General features: G+C 39.3%; 2 protein-coding genes across 2 annotated transcripts; one reads left to right on the top strand and one right to left on the bottom strand.

Moving 5' to 3' along the window:
* Window positions 1-356: 356 nt before the first annotated feature.
* On the bottom strand, window positions 357-12,797 carry LOC306773479 (DENN domain-containing protein 2A-like; the record flags this gene model as incomplete). Its single annotated transcript, XM_079263301.1, has 20 exons — window positions 12,744-12,797; window positions 11,771-11,839; window positions 9,658-10,758; window positions 9,459-9,550; window positions 8,258-8,352; window positions 7,960-8,169; window positions 7,608-7,701; window positions 7,464-7,514; window positions 7,166-7,377; window positions 4,716-4,825; window positions 3,484-3,553; window positions 2,997-3,074; window positions 2,772-2,912; window positions 2,255-2,403; window positions 1,457-1,634; window positions 1,337-1,378; window positions 1,136-1,244; window positions 666-935; window positions 501-587; window positions 357-388 (listed from the first exon to the last, which is right to left on the bottom strand). The coding sequence occupies exons 1-20, from the start codon at window positions 12,767-12,769 to the stop codon at window positions 357-359; spliced, it is 3,216 nt and encodes a 1,071-aa protein (XP_079119427.1). The 5' UTR covers window positions 12,770-12,797.
* Window positions 12,798-15,164: 2,367 nt separating this feature from the next.
* Window positions 15,165-21,309, top strand: slc37a3 (solute carrier family 37 member 3). The gene is made up of 13 exons (XM_079263508.1): window positions 15,165-15,322; window positions 15,939-16,053; window positions 16,300-16,392; window positions 17,158-17,241; window positions 17,403-17,548; window positions 17,916-18,012; window positions 18,104-18,188; window positions 18,458-18,660; window positions 18,796-18,937; window positions 19,118-19,219; window positions 19,564-19,763; window positions 19,915-19,980; window positions 20,102-21,309. The coding sequence occupies exons 1-13, from the start codon at window positions 15,246-15,248 to the stop codon at window positions 20,192-20,194; spliced, it is 1,503 nt and encodes a 500-aa protein (XP_079119634.1). The 5' UTR covers window positions 15,165-15,245; the 3' UTR covers window positions 20,195-21,309.
* The last annotated feature ends 1,777 nt before the right edge of the window (window positions 21,310-23,086 follow it).

The following is a 23,086-nucleotide window of genomic DNA, read 5'->3' as shown; positions in this document are numbered from 1 at the left end:
AAAATAAATAAACTTTTCCTTGAACGACTACTTACAAATTTAAAGAAGCATGCTATCGTTCTAACACAGTAGTATTTGTGGCGATTAATTGTGTTTACTGAATATTTTCAGTCAAAAGAGAGCCAGAAATCAAAATATTTTATCTGTCCATAGTGTTTTATTCTGTGTTGCTTAGAGCAGCATCTTCCTCTTGGAGCAAAAACTACAGGAACAAAAAGTCTCATTAACTGGCAAGAGATGGCAGGGCAAGTTCTCAAATAATGATGGTGTTCGCTGAACAAGGAGGCGCTCAAGTCTTTCTGTGCCTTAATGTTTCTTCTTTTTACATTCTGTCTCTTCATGCAGCTACTGTTGCATTATTTCTTGGAAAGAAATTTCATCTTGTTTCCTGGAAGAAATGCGAAACAAACAGGAACAGTTTTTGATGAGAATGAGCCAAGAGAGCTTGTTTCCTCACAATAAGGCAATTCTGATGATGAGTAAATCGGAATCAGCCCTACCCAAGCCTTTGAGAAACCTATTGACCCTTCGGTGTTCGTTTTCATGGATGGAGTCCAGATACTCTTGCACTCTTACTTCAAACAGTCCTGTTGGAAGAAAACAGACAAAATATAATGTTGGATCTACTCATGAAACCTGAATCTCTTTCCACTGTGCTTCGGTACCTCTCAGGGATTGTCTGTGGAGCTCCCTCTCCTGGATGAACCAGCCAAACATCTGGGTCTCCATGAAGACCTCCAAAAATCGACGCACTGTCTTGGATAGGATCGCTTTGCGAAATCCTTCCCGCTGGAATGAGTAAGGCACAGGTGAGGAGGAGGAGGAGGAGTAGCCGTCCTCCCGTTCTCCTGTGATGAATAGTGGATAGTGTCCTACCAACTCCACAAAGAAGCGAACAAAGGCCTCAGAAACTACAGTGCTTAAATGGCCAGTGTCTAAAGAGAAAGGAAAAGAAGTTGTTTTAAAAATAGTCATCGAACAGTCGGTATGTCCCCGTCTTTGGTCTTTTCTGAACTATCTTAGTTTTAACTGTTTATATTTGTACATTAAGATTTACATTTAGCTTCTCCACAACTTCAAAAGATAATCTATTTATTATCTATCAAAGACTCTTACAGCTTTATCGAGTACTCACCGCTTGTTGCATCGCCTCCTCTTTCAGTAGCAAGTTCTCTCCGTCTCTCCAGAACATTCTCCAGAGCCGACTGGAGCTTAGGCGGCAGGATCGAGTCCTCATCATCCAGCTATAGGTGTCCAAACAGGAAGGAAAATTATCTCCATTCATAAAGTTTCACTGCCTTAAAAACACACAGATGTACCTTTAGAAATGGTTTACCTGTCTAAGAAGTCGACTCTTTACAAGATCCACTACAAGAACCTGCGCACAGATAGGCTCATTGTTATTAAGCTTTTTTACGGTGTCAAAAAAAAGTATTAATCGGAAGAGCTTTCTGACCTCCTCCAGGGGCAGCTCAGTAAGCTGGGGCAAAGAGCTGGACAGCAAGCCAACGATGAAAGGAGTCGGGGTGCAGACGATGTCAAGCATAGCTGAAGGCAGCACTGGGATGTAAGTGTGCTGCCATACAAAGGGGTAAAGCAGTGCCACAACTGCGTGGCAGCACTGGGAAAGAGTACTGCAGGGCAGAACAAGGAAAATGATTGACAAATGTGCAGGATAAGGAGCTTTTTTTTATGATGAGTGTTTTTTTGTTTTTTTTTAACAGGTTATAATTTCCTGTTTAAACATCAGACACACATAGATAAAGTCAGCAGGGAATGAAAAATGAAAATTAATCTACTTATTCTCACCACATGAGGGCACCACAGGCTAAATCCAGTGTTGCAATGAATAGTCCCAAAGTAATATCCCAGAGAGGAAAGTAAGAGCACATATTTCCTTTACTGACATCACTAGACTTTGCATTTTTTTTCTACTACTTTGGCCCCTCTCTTTCTCCCTCTCTTTCTCACTCCGACTGGCTTTTCCTCAGCAGGACAAACAAACTAGCCACAGCAACAACTCTACACCCTCTCCTTAAAAAAATATCTCTTAGCATGAACATTGGATCTCCAAGATGTCTTAGATTTATTTTATAATGAGGGTCTGGGCCACCCACATTTAATCTATCTTCATAATGAAAACATCCTTGGTGATTTCACCTATGCATGTCAATCATGACATAATTGTAAGGAAGATGTTTGAATAAAAAATATAACCTACTGCAGTGGAGACAGAAAAATATGGCTGCCTAACCTGAGCTTGTCTGCAGTGAAGATGACTCGTCTTTCCAGCAGCAAAGAGCCAAACACCTTGAGGAGCAAACGCAGACTCAAACATGAGAACAAGCACTCAAAGTCCACGTGCTCCAGACGTGAATCAGAGGGTCGACAGAGCTCCATAACCTGGAAAACAAACAGTTAATGACTGCTTGTATATGTGTTTACATGTAGTCTTAATATTATATAAAAATAGAAATATCTATATGTTGATTATGTTTCCTCAGAATTACAATGCAAGGCTTCTGGAGTAAAAAAAAAAAAAAAAAAAAAAAAAAAAAAAGCCCTAAATGTCAGGTATCTCAAAGAAAAAGACTCAGATACAACCTCAAACAAATGTGTTAGACAAGAAACACTCTGCAAGGTAGCTGTCCAAAATACAAGCTGGTAAACTAGCCACTCCCGAACCGCACCCCCACCCCAAATGGGATTTCAAAATAATTTCTGATTTTTCATTGGACACACCTCCCCTCCATTGTTCTATTGTCACTTACCTCAGTGCCTGAACCAGGAAGAAAAGTTTTGATGTTGATGATTCTGCCAGGAGCTGGGAACTGAGCCTCCATGATAGCTCTCATAAATGGCTGCACCAGAGCAGGAGACAGGGCCCGCCGCCTTTCCACTTCATCCAACACCTAACACACACACACATATATATGTGCACACATTATAAAAGTGTTTTATAATGTGTTACTAGGAGAGCAGTGTGTGAGGTTTACCTTGGCGAACAAGTTGAAGCAGCCAAGGTGACTGACAATACAATAAACCTCTGGCAGACGTCTGCCTTTTCCACTGGGCTAAACAGACAGAAAAAAAATATGAAGAATTTAATTTTATACCACCAAAGTATTTTTTGGGTGAAAAAGTATTAGTCTTCTGTCAGATTTTCAGATGACAAAGTCATTTTTCCTTTAAAAAGTACAGATCTGGACATACTCACATTTGACAAAATGGAAGCATATTTATGTGCACATCGATAGCAGTAAAACACACAGTGTAGAGATACATGAACAGGACCATATGGACACCCTCACACGTGGTACAGTTCCCAGTCTCACATACTTCCGCCCAGACTCTGAGATGGACTGTTTTCCCACAGGCACCTCAACTATTTTGGCACGCTTATTTACTCAGCCGCCATTATGGTATTCAGTCACTTCCTGTTCAGAAATAGCACACTTATTTATTCTACCCATTGCTATTTACCAGTAAGCGCCGGCAGTATCCGAACCTCCTGCTCCCGTCCTCTCCAGTCAAAACAAAGGAAAACATCTCACTGCAAAAGAGGTTTTGGACAAATAAAAATATAATTTGTGTATTTTCATAATACACAGTTAAAATACAGATATACATGCCATATGTAATATTGCAATTAAAACTTTTGTAAACAGGCAGCCTGAGCTCCCAGGCATCAGGTTACTGAAGTTACTGTCCTTCTTTCATAACAGAAATTCTCTGAATTTCTATTAGCATTACAAATATAACAAACATATCACATTACAAATGGTCAAGAATTCTCATCGCTGGAGATTTTAATCTCCAGAAAATCCCTTTCACTCTACCATGAAGGAATTTTTAAATCAAATACACTGTTTTGATTTTGGCCCGCATGTCACACAGCCAAGACATAACAAAGGTCACACATTGGACAATGTTTTATAATTTTGTCTCGTTTGCATTGTCTCCCTGTGTATGCGTGGGTTCTCTTCAGGTACTCCGGCTTCTTCCTCCCATCAAAAGACATGCATGTGAGGTAATTGATCGCTCTAAATTCTATCCAGGAATGAATATGAGCATGAATGATTGTTCAGTATTATTATTATCAATAGTAATGATATTAATAAATAATACTAATAAGTTTATTTAATCCTTTTTAAATTGAATTTCCCATTGTCTTCAAACCGGGAGCTGTGTCTGCTTAATCTGCATGTTCACTGCTGTGGTGATTGCCTTTGTCTGGGGGTTGGTGGTGTCCTGTACTGGCCAGCCATGATCTGGGAGGGTCGTATGGTGGTGGCCTCTATGTTTGTGGGTACAGGTCCCTCTGAAGTTAAAAGAGGCCCAAGATATTGTTTCTTCATATCTGTATTAAGCCTGATATTGGGACTATGTTTGTTCATGGGGTATGGGATTAGTGGCTGGGTTTGTAGGTTAGGGTGCTTCTGTGTGCTTTACCTGTGTGAGTGGAGAGAGATAATGACTAGATGTGTGTTTTTGCTTTTAATTTGGTTGAGTTCTATGCCATGGTATATGAAGCTTATGTTCAATTTTTTTATCCTTTATATTTCATCATTGTTGTTGTTGTGTAAAGGACTTTCTGGTGCTTTTTTGCGTGAAAAGTGTTATATAAATTAAATTTAGATTAACTGACTTTTGAGACACTGAATAAAATGGGAAATTGCAGTATTTCATTCACAGTCCCATTGAAGGAATGCCACCTTGGGTAGGTCTCCACTGGTTCCCAGTCTTTTGCATCAGGGAAGCAGAATTGAGGAATGATCCTTAACTGATCCTCTGTTTCCCTCATGAACTTGAAGCTTCGTTCCAACTGAAACATATGAGAAAACCAGAATGCATGTATAGTTACCCTGAAGCTGAAAGCTGGTAACATGGTTACCACACAGTTTGACCTCCTGGCCTTCATATTTTCTGAGAAGATTTCTGACTGGCAAATACATCACATATACAAAACTCAACACAGTTTTTGTTTTCACCAACGTCACTCAGTTATAATTACTCAAGCCACAACCCTGGACAAACCTAATATCTCACAATTCACTGCACCTCATTTTCATATATAGTACATATTGTTCTTTAGGGAATTTTGGTGCCTATCTTAGGTCAAATCTAACAATATTTGTACATTCAAAACATTAAAGTGGCACTACTGAAGTTTGGCAGCTCTTCACACTTGGCAATAGCTAACAAAGGCTAGCAGACATCCAACATACATCTTGTCTCTTCTGTGTGTTCTTTCCAGCCAGTACAAGACACTCAAATGTTGATTTTTCTTATCTCTTGCTCTGTCCCTTTTTCTCTATGTTTTCTCTCTGTTTCCTCCAAGAATATCTTCTCTGGTTTCTTTGCTGAGTCAGCCATGATGTGTGTTCAAAACATCTTGATGCTAAATAAGCCATTGACAGGAAGCGCATCACATAGAAATTAGCTAAAGTTCTGTAGTGAATCTTTAATGCTCCCTAAAATACCTTGGATCTCATGTTAATATCTCCAGATCTCCATGTGCAGGTTTTGGAAAATAGTGTACTTCACGAACAGTCACTGCCTTGTAAAATCCAAATGAATTGACACATTTCCATTTCCTTATTTCATGGACAACCCTGAGTCAGTTTCTAAGTTACAACAGGTCTAGCAGTCCTGCACCATTTGGAAAACAGACACGTTCAAGAACAAACAGACGGAGAAAATGTGGAAATAAATTCACAAATTGAAGGTGCAGTGACAAAAACAAAATGTCCAGAAGCCCCTGGATCCACTGACAGGCAAAAAAAAAGCTTCTGCATGGAAGAATTTTGGCCACTATTGGTCACCGTGTATTCACAGAGTAAAGTAAATGCTAATTACTTTATCTACAGTATGAACCTTAGTGGGAGTGTGTGAGAGAGAGAATGAGTTGGGGTGGAGAACCTCGGCCTTCTCTTTTGAATGTTTTGAACTCTCCCTGTTCCAACACATCAGATTCACATGAATGAATCAATGCGTACAATTTGATAAGCTATATAATACATTTGATTTGAATCAGATGTGTTAAACCAAAGATACATGGAAAACCTGCAGAATTCTGGCCCTTAAGGGTCAGATTCCCTAACCCTGATGTATAGTGTCTATGTGTGTGTGAGAGAGAGAGAGAGAATGTGTGTGTGTGTGTGTGTGTGTGCAAAGAAAACGAATAGAGGAGCGCTGATGCGTGCATCTGTAGATACTACCTGTATGACAGGAGTGAATAAGTGACATCAATTCTAAACCAATAAACAGTGTGAATAGATCAATAACTGCATCCTGTTCCTCTGAATCACTATGGGAAGGTGTATGAGTGATTCTGGTCTTCCACACAAACCCAGCTGCTCCCTTGTTAACGTTGCCCTGACAACGGGGACACTTTGTAACTTCAACTGACAGAGCACAGAGATGAATGAGAGATGAACAAACCCCTCGAACAATCGAGTGCTATTCGCAAAATAAAAGTTATATTAAAACAATTCTTGAATCGTGAGCGCCAGAAGGCTTTGAGGAACACAGGGATGTAATTTATTTTACCCTTATATGAAAGGAATTTAAATGGCAGCGTGTTAAAATTGAGAGAGTCCAAGATGGGTCCTGTCAACCAAATCCCATTCATTCCTATGGGGAAAAATGTTGCACTTTTTTTGCAAATTACGTAAATGTCGTAAGACTTTTGTCGAGCAAAAGTCAAAGCACACTTCTCCTGGCCACGATGCAGGTGGCAGTAATTCTTACACACTGTGCCTTTCAAAATGATAAAGTTTTGACTGAGTAGAGCTGTTTTCCAGGTAACCGCAAAGGTATAAGCTTATTGCAACACTATTATTTCATGCAGTATTCAAGTTTAAAATTATGAGTGATTTGCAAAATCTGGACTCAAGTCATTCATTTTAGGTTTCCAGGTCTTATGGCTTTGGATGCACAAACAATTCAATGTAGGAATAATTTATGAGATGAAGTTCATTCATTCATTTTCTATACCGATTGACCCAATTCTGGATTGAGGGGGCCTGCAGCCTTTCCCAGTAAATAGCAGGCGAGAAGCAGAGTATGAAATTAAACTAATAAAGTAAAATCAAAAGAGTCTGTAAAACTCTGATAGCTTGCTCCTTACAGCCAAGATTACACACACTCATCTGCTACTGACCTTAGGAGGGAACTGCTGTGTGACCTCCGGCAGATAGTGGCTGCCAACCTTGGACTTTTGCAGAGATACAACCAGGAAATATTCAAACAGCTTCCTCTGGTGGAGTTCCTGATCCAGCGGGCCGTTTCTGGTGTTGGAACCGTTGTACTGGACCTGCCCCTGTCTCGGCTGGCTCAGTATGGACTGGACTGTCACAAGACGCTGACGGTGAACTAGGAGGGAAAGAAAAACACAGGATATAGCTCCAAGATATCACAGTGAAATATAAAGATGTGTGAGAAAACGTTTGATTACCTACCCTTTGATCTCTCCTCAAGTTCACTCTCAGAGTCACTGTTCTCGTCAGTAACTGTGAATGAAAGCAAAAAATAAACATTTACACTGAAGTCTTAAAAGAAATCAAATAAAGTTTTCATTTTTAAGATCATTTCATCATCATGACCTCTTCCTGAACTTGTCTCAGCATAATGATAAATTCTTCTCAGATGCTTTTTCCTGGTCCGAGCCTCAAATACGCTGTTGATCCTCAGTACGACCTGCGGAAAATATCACTCATTGTGAAGAAATATAACATCTCCCCCAGTGAGGAGTAGAAAGTCAACTTCACTCAACTCAACTTCATTTGCAAAGCAAATTAATTTGTGATACATAGGTTTTCTCCTGAAGAGGATAAAGATAAAGATAGTCTAAACAGGAAAATAGATTAAAGCTTAAAAGTATATTTGCAAAAAATGTTCAGTTTGAGTAAAATACATCATATATTGTCAGTACTCTTGTAATACGCAAACACAAACCGTTGGTATTCTGCGGCAGGTGCGGCTATAGGGATCTGCAGGCAACCATGGAATATGTTCAGGCCCAGTGGGAGTGGATGGAGGACTGAGCTGAGGTGGAGATGAAACACCACCACTGCCAGTGTTGTGGATCTGCTGGTTGCTTCTCTTCAGGTCCAAGAGTTTAAAGCTCCTTCCTGAATTCTGCCTGAAAAAACCAGGTCTTGTTCCCTGCAGTACCAAAACAAAATCAATCTGTCACCCATAATCACCAAACCAATTTTTTGCTGCTATATATTAAGCTGTTTGCTTCATGAACCTTAGTAGTATCTGCACCAGGAGAGGAGGGTAGAGACTGCTGAGAGCACTGACTGTCCAGCTCAATGTCCTCATAAGGGTTTTCCTTGGACAAATCTGCAAGAAGGCCATGAAGGAGATATTCCAGATACTGAGTAAATTAAATAATAAGAAATTTAGTTGCATAGAAAAGTTTCAGTGGTAAGCTATTCATTATTTATTCAAGTATATTTTTGAGCAACCTTAGCAAACTACTTATTTGTGGGCATTTTCTGGACACTCTTTAATTGACATCTGTAATAAATTTGTAAGAGCAAAAGAGTTTAAACTTCCACTTCTGAGTTTTAGTGAATTGTCTATGCACACCTTGATTAAGGTCCAGGTCTGGTGGAGGTCTGTACCTTGATTTGCTGCTGTCTTTTGGGATTGTCCGTTAATTATGACCTAATTTCAGCAAATCTATAGTCGTGATACATATGACTTCTCATCTGACACTACAATACTTTGATATACAGAGGAGTTTAGGTCAGGGTGTCCAGGTCTTGCGGCTGCAAAAAAAGCTCAAATTATTACAGCTCTACCACTGTGTTTGACAGTTGGTGTGAGGCTGGTGTGATTGCCAAACATGTCCACTTTGGTCTTGATTGCTCAAAGAACATTGTTCCAGAAGTCTTGTGGAAAACTAAGCTGATGCTTCTGCTGGCAGCCCTTCTAAACAAGCCGTATTTGTTCAATCTTTTTTGTCTTTGTGCTTTTATGAACCTTTTTATTTCATATACTAACTTTGGCTGGTAGAATTAGAGATGGAGTTGTGGTTTCTCTGAGATCATTGCTGATGTCTGTCCTCCTTGCCACAGTTTTAACACACAACTCAATGCTCCAGGCCACAAAAGTATCAAAACATTTGCTTTCCTATTGGTGCACACACTTCCTGGTGATCAATCAATCAAGCGTAATTGATTCACAGCCTTTGGCTCGTCATGTTATGTCCTGAGGAAGCAGTATGGGTGGACTTAATGTTTTTTTTAAAATGCTGTGGCATTTTTTTCTGAGTTTTTGTTAAATATTGACACAGTGTATTTGCCATCTTGTGTTGATCTCATTTTTAAACTTGATAAAGACCAAAGTTTGTACAAAACAAAAAACCCAGCTCACAACTAAAGAAAATATATGTATGAAACAGATTCCAGAAAACTCAGTAAAAGAGAAAACAATTATCTGACCAAGAATGTCTTCATAGTGATGTTCCTGAGACAGTAGATGTGTCATCAGTGGACTGTTTGATTTGGTAAGGTCTTCAAACTCAAACGATCTCCTGCCAATGTGAACAGAAAAATACAAATCATTATGTAGGAATAAAAAAACTTTTTGATGCTTGTCACTTTGTCAGGAAGTGATTCGTGTTTTCTAAAGCCTCTATACCTGTTGGCGTTGTCTCTGACTCGCTCTGACCTGGGTCTCCCATAGAAGCCCGATGGAGGCTTTGAGGAAGTTTTCAAGGCAACAGAAGGCAGTGGTGGGAGGTTCCTCTGCCCTCTTACATCCCTTTGACTTCTTCCCATGGCAGCTACCGCTGGATGCTGGAAGGTACGTCGAGGTTTAGGTACTGGGTTGATGGGAGGTGCACCTGGCTCTGTGTACACATTCTCCTGTTGCTCCTTCCCTTCTTTTATCCCAGATGACCAACTTTGATCCCAAATTTCAGAATCTTTATTCTTCTTTTCCACTTGTTTGTCCTTGCCTGGTGGACTGAAGTAGTTTCCAAGCTCTGGAGGCGTTTTCCCATGCTTCTCCCCCATAGCTTCCAGCTTTTTAAACAGAGTGAATACAGCCCTCTTCTCCTGACTTGTTTGTTCTGCTCTCCTGTCGTTGCCTTTTCTAAGCCTCCCTATTTGCTGCTTCTCAGTGGCTGAAGGCGAACAAGACCTTGAATCTGTAAGATTTTCTAGATTCTCTTTCTCATCATGACTCTTTTCTTTGTGAACTACAACTCTTATACAGTTATCCCTTGATTGGTCCTCACTAGGCCCACTATTCACCCTTTGAGGCTGATTTCCTTGTTTAGTAGATGAGCAAGGCCTTGAATCTCCAGATTTTCCTACATTTTCTTTTCCAAGATCCTGCTTCTCTTCATGGGCAACTCTCTTGCAACTCTCACCACACTCCTCGTTTATTGTTTTGTTGTTGCTTTTTGTCAAGGATTCTGTCCTTTTAATGCTGTCAAAATTACCCAAAGTAGCAGGGGTGCGAGGAGAAGGGCTGGATTCCTTGCCCTCCCATAGAGAAATTTTATCCTTAATGTTGCCTGCGTTAGATCTGGTCAGTTTATTTCCTACCATGAAAGCACAATCATTGCTGCGAGGGTCAAAAGTTGCCTTCTTGTGAGCCATCCCAGATATATCCTTCTGGTTGTTCAGGTTGAGTAATGGCCTTAAGGGATGTTTTGGTGACCCCTCTCTTCTTTGTAAAGCTTTGTTGCTTTCCGGTGAAGCACGTCTCCCACTATGACAGCCCTGCTTTAGCCTATAGAGAAGAAACAAGAAAACTTACTCCTTTAGATTCCTGCTGAAAAATCCATTTCAAGTGTGTAATAGTAATTGTTACAGAATTTAACTGGAAATGTATATAAACTTATTACATTTTAGTCAGTTAAAAAAAGGTTAAAAATATATTCAAATTTAATAAAATGTTTACAAAAGGATAGCTGACATCTGCCATTGTTTCCGAAACTTCCCACATAATTGTTGCGGATGCCAGTTAAGGGACAAGCCAGTCTTTTTCTAGTGGCAGTGGGAAAACTGAGCCTGAGAGTAAACGCCAGAGGACAAGCTTATGACCGAGCATCTTCTTCTCATCAGCTTTGCTAAATAAACACATACTTGGACTGGGGCCCATTTCATCTGACTGTTAAGTTTTAATAAATAAACGAGAGGAAATGGGAAGTCCTAAGTTGAAAGACCTTTCCATGGACGTGATGATTAAAGCGCAGCTAAATGTTCTTTTTTTTTCCCAGGCTCAGGAGTTAATTGTGTCCGAGTTTCTCAATCATATAATTTCTCTGTGATAAACCTGTGCAGATGCAAATGCTGGGTTATGAAACAACAAAACCAAAAACACCGCAACTTCTTAGAAAGCACAAACACAGCAAGACTTTGACACTTGTTCTGTTTTCTGAGTTGTCCTGATGTTAAAGCTCTGCTGTGGTTCAGGAAGCTGCAGGTGAATTTGATTAGACAGCTGCAGCAATTTACCAATCAATCCCTTCTTATATATGCAGTTGTTTGATGGGACTCAGATGATGAAAGAATCCTGCAACCATCAATATATGCTAATGTTGAACTCAGTGGTTGTGAACCATTAGTTTGTTTGTTTTTTAAAAGAGGAAACTAAAACTTGCCTTGATCTCATATATATGCTACCTTGCATGTTGGATGGACCTATTTTGCACCCAAGTGCCTCATACTCCTGCATTTTTAATTTGATCTTCTAGTTTTGGGTTTGTTACAGTTTTGTCCCTCCAGGCCACCACACAAACCTGTTGACAGTGGAGTAGCATTCTTCCTTTACTGTCATTCTTTCAGCAGCCTTCATGATCTCTGTACACCTGTAAACGGGAGATAAAAGCATTATTCATTGTTCATAAACATTCTTGTGTTGTTTTTCCTCACTTGACCTGTAATTAGTTTTTTTTTCCAATAATTTGTCCCCTTGTAAAGTCTAAATATTTCCTCTCAGCTGGTAAAGAACAGCATTTAAAGGACAGCTGGACAGGCTCAAGGCAAAACATAACAGTACAACTCCCTCAAGCAGTTAAACATTTCACTCGGCAGTAATAGAGGAGCTCCTGCATGAACACATCACTCTCCTTTCCTTTTTGTATCCTTTAGAGCTCTGTCCTCTGCCACTTTGTCCTCACAGGGGTCTAACATTTGACCCGCAAAGTTACTAAAATGCTCTGCATACTTTCACATGTCTCTTGGTCCAACATTTCAAAGTTCAGTGTCCTCCAAGATACAGCCTCTAGTGATTTCCCAGATCTGAGGCTGCTGTCATCATTTGTTTAGTTGATTTGTAGTCCAAATGACAGTATGCAGTGCATGAACAGCAGGGCCACATACTGCTCTTAAAGCTGCAGGCTGATAAGCTACTGCACAAAAAAAGGATCCAGATGCATAGTTGGCGTGTCATTGAAAAGAAACTAAGCCATCTAACTGCAGAGTTGATAAGGGAAACATGTTATTTATCTTTTCTTAAACATACAGTACATTTGCACAACTTACTGAGTGATCTTCAAATGGTAAAGAAACCCTCATGCAACTTTTTTTCCACCATCAATTTAATCTTCATTACATACGTTCTAATCCTAAATTTGATAAGATATAGACTCATTCTGAAAAAAAACCCTTTTCTTTTGAAAAGAAGACTTGAATGAAACAATTTCCCATTCATAAGTTTCAACCTACAGTACAATCAAATTCTAAAATCAGACCATTAGACCATTTTCTTACCTCCATCCAATGTACAGTTTCCACATGCTTTTTAGAAAAACAGGAGCGTAACATATTCATCACTGCTATTACAAAATCCATCGGAATGATGTCCAAACCACCGTGTTGTTAAACTGTATGTCCAGGTTTCCTGATCTCCAATAGGTTTTCTATCTTAGAAATAACTTTTGCAGATGTTTATTAAGGAAAGAATAAAGAATCAAAATAATATCTCCCTCAGCCTTACTCTTTTCTTATCTCTAGCTTTCATTTACCCTCACTGTCACTCTGGACATGACCATCTTTCTCTCTCACTCACACTCTCTCTCTCTCTCGGGCGCGCGCACTCTCTCGCGCTCTCTTTATCTTTCTCTTTCTCTCCCCTATAGCTACATGGGAGTTTGTAACACATTAAACACATTGTAATAAACCATTTCCTCCAAACTTGTGAATCAAAAGTTAATTGCAATTTCAATTCTCATCGTCTCTACAGTTGCTTATGCAGCTGACAAATAGTTTGTGCTGGATTTTTTAAACTGAAAATTGCTTACATTTTGCAAACACATTTAATCTGAAATATTTTATACAAACTAGCTCTGTGCTGTTGTTCATGGCTTACCAATATTCGAAGGTTGGATCCCTGTTGCAGTGTCAGGCTGTGAAGTAGCACGTTCAATGCTTATACTTTTGGCGGTGAAACTTTAAAAAGGTAGGGAAAGGTCGCAAGCAAGCCAATGGCAGCTGGACTTGCATGAACAAGTGGCACAGCAACAGGTGAAAGCTGGACAGTGGTTCCTATTCATTTGGATTTTTATGTAATTCAACTCCTGTCCTACAGGTGGCAGCAGTGCGCCACTGGGCGCCAGTGGCATACAGAGGAACTTGCAGTAAACACTGTAAACAGATTGTTGTAGCCGCACCAAGAGCAAGCTAGCTAGACAAACCCCGGACGGAAAGGTGAGAAACCGCTGCGCCTTTTGTTGTTGTTTTTTTGTCGTTTAAGCATTTATTTATATAGGGTGTCTTTTCTTGATATTTATTGTGACTTTACAGTTTAAAGAAAGGGACTTGTCACACAACGGCTGAATGTAAATGATGATATCGTTTTATGCGCCTCTTCCCCCTGTTGAAGCAAACGTGGAAATACACTGTTGGTCGAGATGTTGAATATCTTCCCTCTTAGAAAAACAAAATGTTTTCGGGTACCATTTTTATACAGAGAACATTAATTAATGCGTTAACTAATATAAGTGTGGTTAGTCAACAAGTAACCTGGTTTTCTTCAAACTCTACACGGACAACTAAAGCTTTGTAATCTGATGAAATCGTTTTCATAAAGGAGTCCTGCCTCAGGTGTGCGATAAAATTATTTTCTGTCAGGGCTGTACCTATCTGACTCTAAATGTCTCATAAGATGTTATGTTTTGTTAATAGGAACTTTGTGACAAGCCAGCCACTCGTTTGTGGCGTTTCTGAGTAATTGGGATAGTTGTAGATGGTGTAGTTAAAGATACATGACAGCATTTAAAACTGGCCGGTCGACGATTTACAATAAATGTTGGTTGCATGTCTTGTCATTTATTTCTCGTGAAGTAATTTTGCCTTTGCATTATGGTAAAATAGAAGTTCCTCTGTCAGCTATCCATAATCATGAGTCCTGGGAAGTATTAATCAAGTAAAATAGTATTTTTTGCAGGAAGTGAGAGTTAAGTAATTTACTTCGGACACATGCACTAACCACATTCAATGATGTCTCAAAATGTAAGCTTGATTTCTCAGAAGTAAATTATTTCCCTGCATTTTGTGAGTGATCTTATCCCATACCCAGATGCCTACAAAGGGAGCTTGTCTGAAACTAGGGAACAGAATATCTATGTCAAGATTTTGAGGATTAGGAGAACCAGCAAGACTCTTAATGACCTACAAAAATGCTCCATTATGGCAGTGATGGTCTGATTAAGTGGATGGTGTGTGACTGTCATAACACATATCTCAAATATGAAAAGCAGAGACCTATAAGATTTGGATTCCTGTTAAAGCGTGACAAAACGAGGCAGTGTTACTGTTGGATGGAGTGGTTGGGGGTGGTCTGGCTGTAAAGGCAACCAGTACATACTGGGTTCATTGATGGCCATGTATAAGACAGCATTCAGACCAGGTATTTCTGTATGTACTTGGCTTTCATACCATAGAAATGGCTACTTTTAGCATACCTACTACTACTGCCCATCTTAATACATCAAAAACATTTTAGAAATCCACTTCTAAATCTGTTACACATTGAGCTAAATGCTTCAAGCTAAAGTCCTGTAATAAATGATTGAATCCTGAATATAAGGTTGGTGATTTAACGTTGACTTCCTTCCTTGGCAGGCAAATATTTCTTTCCCTAGTGATGTGTTTGTCCCATTTGTTTTAGTGGTGGACTGTATCGGAAACCCCTTCCCCTTCACCATCCTCAAAGACTACCACCACCACCTCCTTTTCCTCTGCCTCCTTTTCCTCCCTCCAGCTGCCCCTGTGATGCCTCCCTCGTGCTGTGGCTATCTGTCACAGTACACTCATCATCATCTGGTTGTCTTCCTCCTCACCTTCTTTAGGTAATCAAGTCACCCAGCTATAACAAGATTAACTTAAGGGTTTTAAATGTTCACCTGGTTTGTATTAATTTATGTTCAAAAGTAACTGGAAATCTGATGACTAGGTTTTGTTTTCAGTCAGTATGTTGCTTGTTCAAGTAATTTTTTAGGCGAGATGCAGAATACATAATAATGTGGCCTCTGGAGAAGCATGCTGCAGATGGATTTAAGCTGTAAATACAGGTTAAAGGTCTATGGAGCAAGCTTATCACAGGGTAGACTTTGTTAGGATCGCATCGACTATCAATACCCATTTCCAGTGGACATGTCATTTGAAATGGCAAGCAAACAGACGGTTAAATAAAAGAGGACATAAATTATACTTATAGCTATTTTATAATCACTAGATGTGTGTTTTTCTATTATAATCATAACCGCAGATTATGCATTGCATGTTTCCAGAAATATCAATACAATGAAAATTAAGTAAGCCAACTTTTTAATGCCCCTTCTGAAGCATTGAGTTTAGTGATGCTTTATAGTAAAACTTAATGTCAAATCATTTCTGTTTTTTTTTTTTTTGTTTTTTTTTTTTTTTTTTTTACTATTTTAATAAAGCACATTTGTGTCTTTCCAGCTATGTGTTGCTGCATGCATCCAGAAAGACATTTAGCAATGTGAAAGTGAGCATCTCAGCTCAATGGACGCCATCTATCCAGAATGACAGTACATCTGCGTTCTCCCCTGGCAAGGTAGTTATCAACGCAACATTCTGTTCATACCTAAGTGGTTACACTGTTATTCTATTAACAACAAGTGGAAGAGAAAATGAGTTTGAAATGTATAGAAATGATTATAATCTCAGATTGGCAAAAACAAAGCATGTGCTACTATTTTCCTCAAAAAAAGACAAGACAAAAAATGTAATGTGAAAGGAGTCCGGATACTTCAGAGTACTCGTTTAGATAAACTGCATGTAATTGTGTTTTCTGCCCCAGACATGGGAGGACAATCGTCTGTTTGGAGATGAAAAGCAGGCCACTCTGTTTCTGGGAGCTCTGGACTCCATTTTCCTTTTCTCATATGCAGCAGTAAGTGCAATCCATGGTTTACTAATTTTAGAGAAATTAGTGCAACTGCATTATATGGGTACAACCTGCAGAGTTAAATACCTGACATTTAACCCCACCCTGTTCGATTTGATTTTTTTAGATTCAGGAAATGAATGGAAGACCATTTATTAAAGCGTTAAATGCATGTATACTGAATGATAAATAATCCTCATAGAAAACATCCTGGATCCACATGGTGATTTAGATCAGACTCAAAATTTAATGGAATCTAAGTTAGACCACTACCCATCCTCAGAAGAAAAAAAAAAAGAAGAAAATCCATCCAGTAGTTTTTGCATGCAGACAGATAATAGCCAGTAAAACCATAAACTTCTTGGCGGAGGTAATGAAAACACAAACAAACATTAAAGTTTATACACTCTGTGAATGAACTTGCCAGCCACAACAGGCTCTGATAACATCTAACTATCTGATTCTCAATGCTCGAGGAAAAGCATTTGATTACAATCATCTCTGAGCCGTTTCTAAATTCAGCCATGACTTCAAGTCAGAGCAAAATCAAATCAGTGTGGGTCAGAATATACTCTGCGCTACCTGGTTTCAGGCTCCGATCAGGTACTCCTCCGCATGGATGTCCTCATTTGTATCATCTCAGAAATTCAGATTTCATGACAGAAACATATGCTGTAGATTAGACACAGACCTGCAGAATGTAAAAGAATGTCAAATGTACATAGTGATGTGATTCATTCATGCCACGTTGCTTTGTCTTTGTCTGCACAGGGTCTGTATTTAAGTGGCGTGATTGGAGACAGAGTGAACTTGCGCTACGTACTCTGCTTCGGCCTATGTGGCTCTGCTGCTGTGGTCAGTGCACAGACAATATGTTGCATTCTGGTTGTAATCCTAGATTATATCATATTTCTTTGATGCATTTGGTAGCATCAAGCTGTTTTTCAACAGTAAACTTTAAAACTTAAAAAAAAACACACAGAGAGATGAATCTGGTTATGTGCTTGTGTTTACAGGAATTTGTGTTTGGCACTCTGACCGAATGGCTCCACATTTACAACGTCTATCTATACTGTGGTCTGTGGGTGCTGAACGGCCTGCTGCAGTCTGCCGTCTGGCCCTGTGTGGTGGCTGTCATGGGGAACTGGTTCGGCAAGACAGGGTGTGTGACATGTCTCAGTTTACTGTGCTACATTTATCTCCCAGTGCTTCATCTGTTTCCAATGGGAAACTCGGAGCACAGGCGTAACATGCCCCCAGACTTGAAATATGTAGTCAAGCTCATTCCCATCAGCTGCATGGCACACATTCTGCATGCCAAGACAGACATGCCTGCACTACTACTGTGAAATCCATTCACAGGTGTTGCAGCCACAACAGGCTGTTTTCCTCTGCAGAGCTTGAATATCAGCAAGTTCTCGAAGTACTATGGCAAAGTTATTCCTATTACGTAGATGTAGCATGTGAAAATACAACTGGCAACACACCTGAAAAGCATTTATATAACAACCCATGATGATGCTTTCCAGGCGTGGATTTGTATTTGGCTTGTGGAGTGCTTGCGCCTCAGTGGGCAACATACTGGGGGCCTTCCTGGCTTCTAGTGTTCTCAAGTATGGATATGAGGTGAGATATATAAATGTATGCTTTCTTTTTCTTTATTGCTGTAACACTCCCAGCTTTACTCACATGAAATATTAATCTTTGCTCTACGTAGTATGCCTTCCTGGTGACCTCAGTTGTGCAGTTTGCTGGTGGGGTCGTGGTTTTCTTCGGCCTCCTCACTTCCCCAAAAGAAATTGGTATGGACTCTCGGAAACTAGTTAGAAAAGTTATTTTTGTTTACTTTAAAGTATTGTGATGATGAAAAATAGATGTCATCTAGATTTATTCTTCATTTGTGTGTTTTATTTTATTTTTCCTTAATGATCAGCTAGCTTTATATGTTCATTATTAACTGTATTGCTGTCATAATTACATCTAAAGTGGACACAGTTCTGGGTTATAAGTCACAAAATTTCAGCAGTCAGCCTTTAAAGAATATTTGTGTGTGTTTATGTGGGTGTGTCAGGTTTGAGCTCGGGGTCAGAGACTGGACTCAGTCCCGTAGAGACGGACACAGATAGCCACCAGCCTCTGATGAGTGATGAGGAGGAGAAGGTGGAGGTGTATAGCAGACGATCCCACTCAGTTCAGGAGACGGATGAACCTCCAGTCGAATCTCCACAAGCCATTGGCTTTTTTCAGGCTTTCTGTCTGCCTGGAGTTCTTCCTGTGAGTGAGATGGAGATATCTAAATGGATTTACTTTAAAAACAACTTTTTAAAAAAATGAATGGTTCTGCTTTAGAGTTAACCAATAGTAATAATGTATTGATCCTCTCCTTCTTTCGCCCTGTTCCTACTGCAGTATTCCCTTGCTTATGCATGTCTGAAGCTGGTCAACTACTCCTTTTTCTTCTGGCTTCCGTTCTACCTGAGCAATAACTATGGTTGGAAGGAGGCGGAGGCGGATCGCCTGTCTGTTTGGTACGATGTAGGGGGCATCATCGGTAAGCAGTAGGCATTTCATTCACCCTTCATCTTTATTTCCCTGGAGAGAAATAGCTACTTTATAGTTTGTACATATGAAACCGGAGCTTTTGTGTAAATTTCACTTCATACTGTGAAGTTTATCTTTGTCATGTGCGTGCAGCTCTATAATTCTACATTATTTTGTGTCTCTGTGGCAGGAGGAACACTTCAAGGTCTGATTTCAGACTTTATGGGAAAGAGAGCTCCAGTATTGGCTTTCAGTCTGGCAATGGCGATGGGAGCCCTGGTGGGATACAGCCGTAAGTACACTGATCTGCCAAAATGCTGTATTAAAACCAGCTGTCAAGGTCATGTTTGGTGCAACCTGAGCAGCTCTGACTTGTTGAGGCACAAAAACTTGATGCTGATGGTTCGTGCTCTTTTGCTGGGATACTGCCTGCATGGTCTGATAGGTATCAATGTAGACACCCATAGGACACATCTTTGTCATGGCCTAGTTCAGTCAATCTTTTACTTGGTTGCACTGAAACCTTGGAGTTTTAATGATGGTGTGATTAACATCGAAGAACAAGAGCAAGATTAAGTTCTTAATATTATTTGATGAGTCACAGTTTTTGCTTGGCTTTTGTTTCTGCACTGTCAGGATCACCAAATGATAAAGTTATAAATGCAGCAATCCTGGCTGCCACCGGCTTCTTCATCGGTGGTCCATCCAACATGATCAGTTCAGCCATTTCCGCCGACCTGGGGAGGCAGGATGCCCTGCGGGGCAGTCAGGAGGCTCTGGCGACCGTCACTGGAATAGTGGATGGAACTGGAAGCATTGGTGCAGCTGGAGGACAGGTGAGCCAGGAGAGATGATGTGGTTCACACAATAAAAACCAAAATGTTCTTTTAAAACAGAGCTAATTAAAGATAATAACAAAGATGAAAACTACTGGAGGATGAAGAGATGGGAATGATGTATCCTCTGAATTTTTTCATTGTCATGTAGTACGTGGTGTCCCTGATTGAGAGCAAGCTGGGCTGGATGAGTGTGTTCTACTTTTTTATTGTCATGGTAAGACATTTTGGTGATATCACAAGGATCATTTCTGGTGTCTTCACTTCTGGAAACAGACATGACTAAATCATCAGACACTCAGGTGTGACACAACCTGCTTGTTTTTTCTCTAACACAGACAGGAGGCAGCATTGTGTTCATCACACCTTTGCTTGTCAGAGAACTTCGAGCCATGTGGAGAGACAGGCAAGCGCTGCGACGCCAGCTGTGACAGCAGCTCTGGTCAGATTCAGCTTCAGGATGGAGAAAGATTTGACAATTGCTGTTTCTCACAATGAACACCAAAGTCTTTAAAAATGAAAACATACAAATGGACTTTTTGAGTGCGAGTACGAGGATTCAGGGGTTGGGTTGAAGTGACTGGGTAAAAGAAAGCTGAGATGCATGTGGCTGTTCTTCAGTCTGTGAATCCAGAGTTTGCAGGGTCATCACACAATGTATGACTGTATATATTTTAGGGTTTACAAGAATGTACATACTTACCTTTTTAAATGTCTGTATATTTTATTCCATTTTTAACTTAAACATCAGACCAGTGGAGACTATCTGAGGGTCAGAATTAAGAATGTGAATTGTGATTGTAATATAAAAATGTACTTTTATTTATACAGTTTTTTTTGTCATTTTTGGTTTAAATGGAATGTTTTGCACTCATAAGATTTGTCTTATAATTAATTCGATAAGAATTTAGTGAATCATTTATGGTATTTACCTTTACATGATGTGATGCACCTCGACAAAGGTGTTTATTTGTCCACTGCAGGTCACACCACTTCAATGTTGACGTGATATTATGTTGATTGTCAAACTGAGAAGGGTTTGTGCTGCCTACAAAGGAAAAGTAAAAAACTGAAAAGATTTTACTTCACAGATACTTGATCTATCTTGTACATGTTTTTGTAATCTAGGTCAGAAGCTTAACTGTAAATCTTGTGATGATGGGGACTGGTTTTTGTGATTCTGTATCCCTGATTCGATATCTCTTCATCATTCCCTTATTACATCCTTTTCACTTGAATCTTTATACATTGTTTTTTATGTATTTTGAAATTAATTACTCTTTTTAATATTATTTGTATCTGTAAATGGAGTTTTCTCTGTTGCACTAGCTGCATGTTTGTTGGGAAACTAAACTGTATATCTATGACTTGAAGAGCTAATACAGCAATGCCACAAATGCAGCTACTTTCTCTTTTTTTATTTTTAACTTTTTTTTTTAAGTGATAAGATTTAAATTGTTTGTTTTGATCTAGATCAGAATAGATGATGAAATCTTTCTTTCTTTTCTGTAGTTTAACATTAATCTCCATCCTCTGAGATGAGCCAAACTAGACTGTAAGATGAAATTTGGAGTTTTGAACACAATCTGTGGTTCAGATTTGTTTTTATTTTAATTCATGGTCATAAATAGGTTCAAATAAAACATTTTTGCAAGATAATTATACTCGGGAGATTATTATGTGTGGAAAACTAACTTAAAGCTTCACTGAGAGCAAAGTGAACATGAGAGGTTTTTCATGCCATGTTGTGTCAAAGCCACCAGGGGGTGCTATGAGCACAAAATAAAAGATTATTCGTGTTTTAGATCAGGAATAAGGAAAATAAAAACTTATTTGGGCAATTTTTTAAAAAGGAAAGTAAACAATGCATAAAAAAATATATTGAATCCTGTATCTATTTCCACCACAAATATTTTCCTGTTATTTAACCATGATCTTTGACGCTTTTCTTTTTCCAGACCTTACTGAGTTTATGTCTTCTACATATTTTATTACCTTCCATTTAAAGTTATTTAAGTTGTTAAATTGACTTATTTATTTGAGTCAAGCAGGTGATCTACCAGTTAAAGGCAACCAAATCTCTCAGGGTATCCAGTAGATGTCTGTTTCTGTCTAGTGTGTTTAACACCTGAGAGCAGAGAAGCCTAGGCTCACTTTATAACTTATTTCTTTTACTTTATTCTTCAAGTGAAAATATATATATTTGAAGTGTAATTTGCTTTCAGAATAGTAATGGGTAATGGGTAGTAATAGTAATGCTTTTATTCTACCTTTTGTAGATTACATTATCATGAATTTAAACTTTTACATGCTGACTGAGTCCTGTCGAGTTTAAAATGTACCTCTAAAGAGGCATTTCAGTTTCTCTGATTATTCTTTTATGTGGGCTAATTTTGGATTGAACTTGCTGGGATGCATATTTTAATTATATATGTGTTATTATTTTGGTCCGTGCTATCATGATGACCTCACACTGCTGGAGATTTGTCAACTGCACAAACATGGGAATCCCTCTTTTCTACCTCGATAGTGCTCCATGGGATTCAGATCTGGTGACTATGGAAGTCGTTGGTGTACAGTGAACTTATTGTTATGTTTAAGAGACCAATTTAAAATAAGCTTTATGATATGCAGCATTATATTGCTGGAAGTAACCGTTAGAAAAAGGATATTCTCTGGTTATAAAGGGGTAAATGTGGTCAGAAACATATTCAGGCATATTCATGCCAAGTAAATACAGCCCCTTCACCATTACACTACCAGCCACCTAAACAGTTCATCCAAGGCAGGATGGATTCATCCTTTCATGTTGTTTCCACTTAATTCTGACTCTACCATCTGAATTGTGCAGCTGAAATGGAGACTCATCAGGGCAGACAGTTTACCAATCTTATCTTGTCCCGTTTTGGAGAGTCTTTTTAGATTGTAGCCTCAGTTTCCTGTTCTTAGCTGACAGGAGCAGCACCTGGTGTGATCTTCTGCTTCTGCTGCTTCAAAGTTGGACATGATGCTTGGTCAGAGATGGGATTCTGCTTATCTTGGTTGGAACAAGTAGTTCGACAAGACATTTTCATCGAGAAAAGCATCACTCACTGGATATTTTATTTTTATTCTCTGTAACCCCTAAAAATGGTTGCACATAAAAATCCCAGTAGATTCACAGTTCTTGAAATACCAGCTCAGACCAACAAATATGTTCGTTTAAAATTACCGAAATCCCCTCTTTCCCGTCTTTCTTATTCTCAGTCTGAACTGATGGAATCATCTTGACCATGTAAGCATACATGTATTTACTGAATTGCTGCCATGTGATTGGATTTTTA

This window comes from Telmatherina bonti, assembly GCF_933228915.1.
Source record: "Telmatherina bonti genome assembly, chromosome: 23".
In the NCBI taxonomy this organism is placed as follows: domain Eukaryota; kingdom Metazoa; phylum Chordata; class Actinopteri; order Atheriniformes; family Telmatherinidae; genus Telmatherina; species Telmatherina bonti.
The sequence above is the reverse complement of the archived record's forward strand: the minus strand, read 5'-3'. Positions and strand labels throughout refer to the sequence as shown.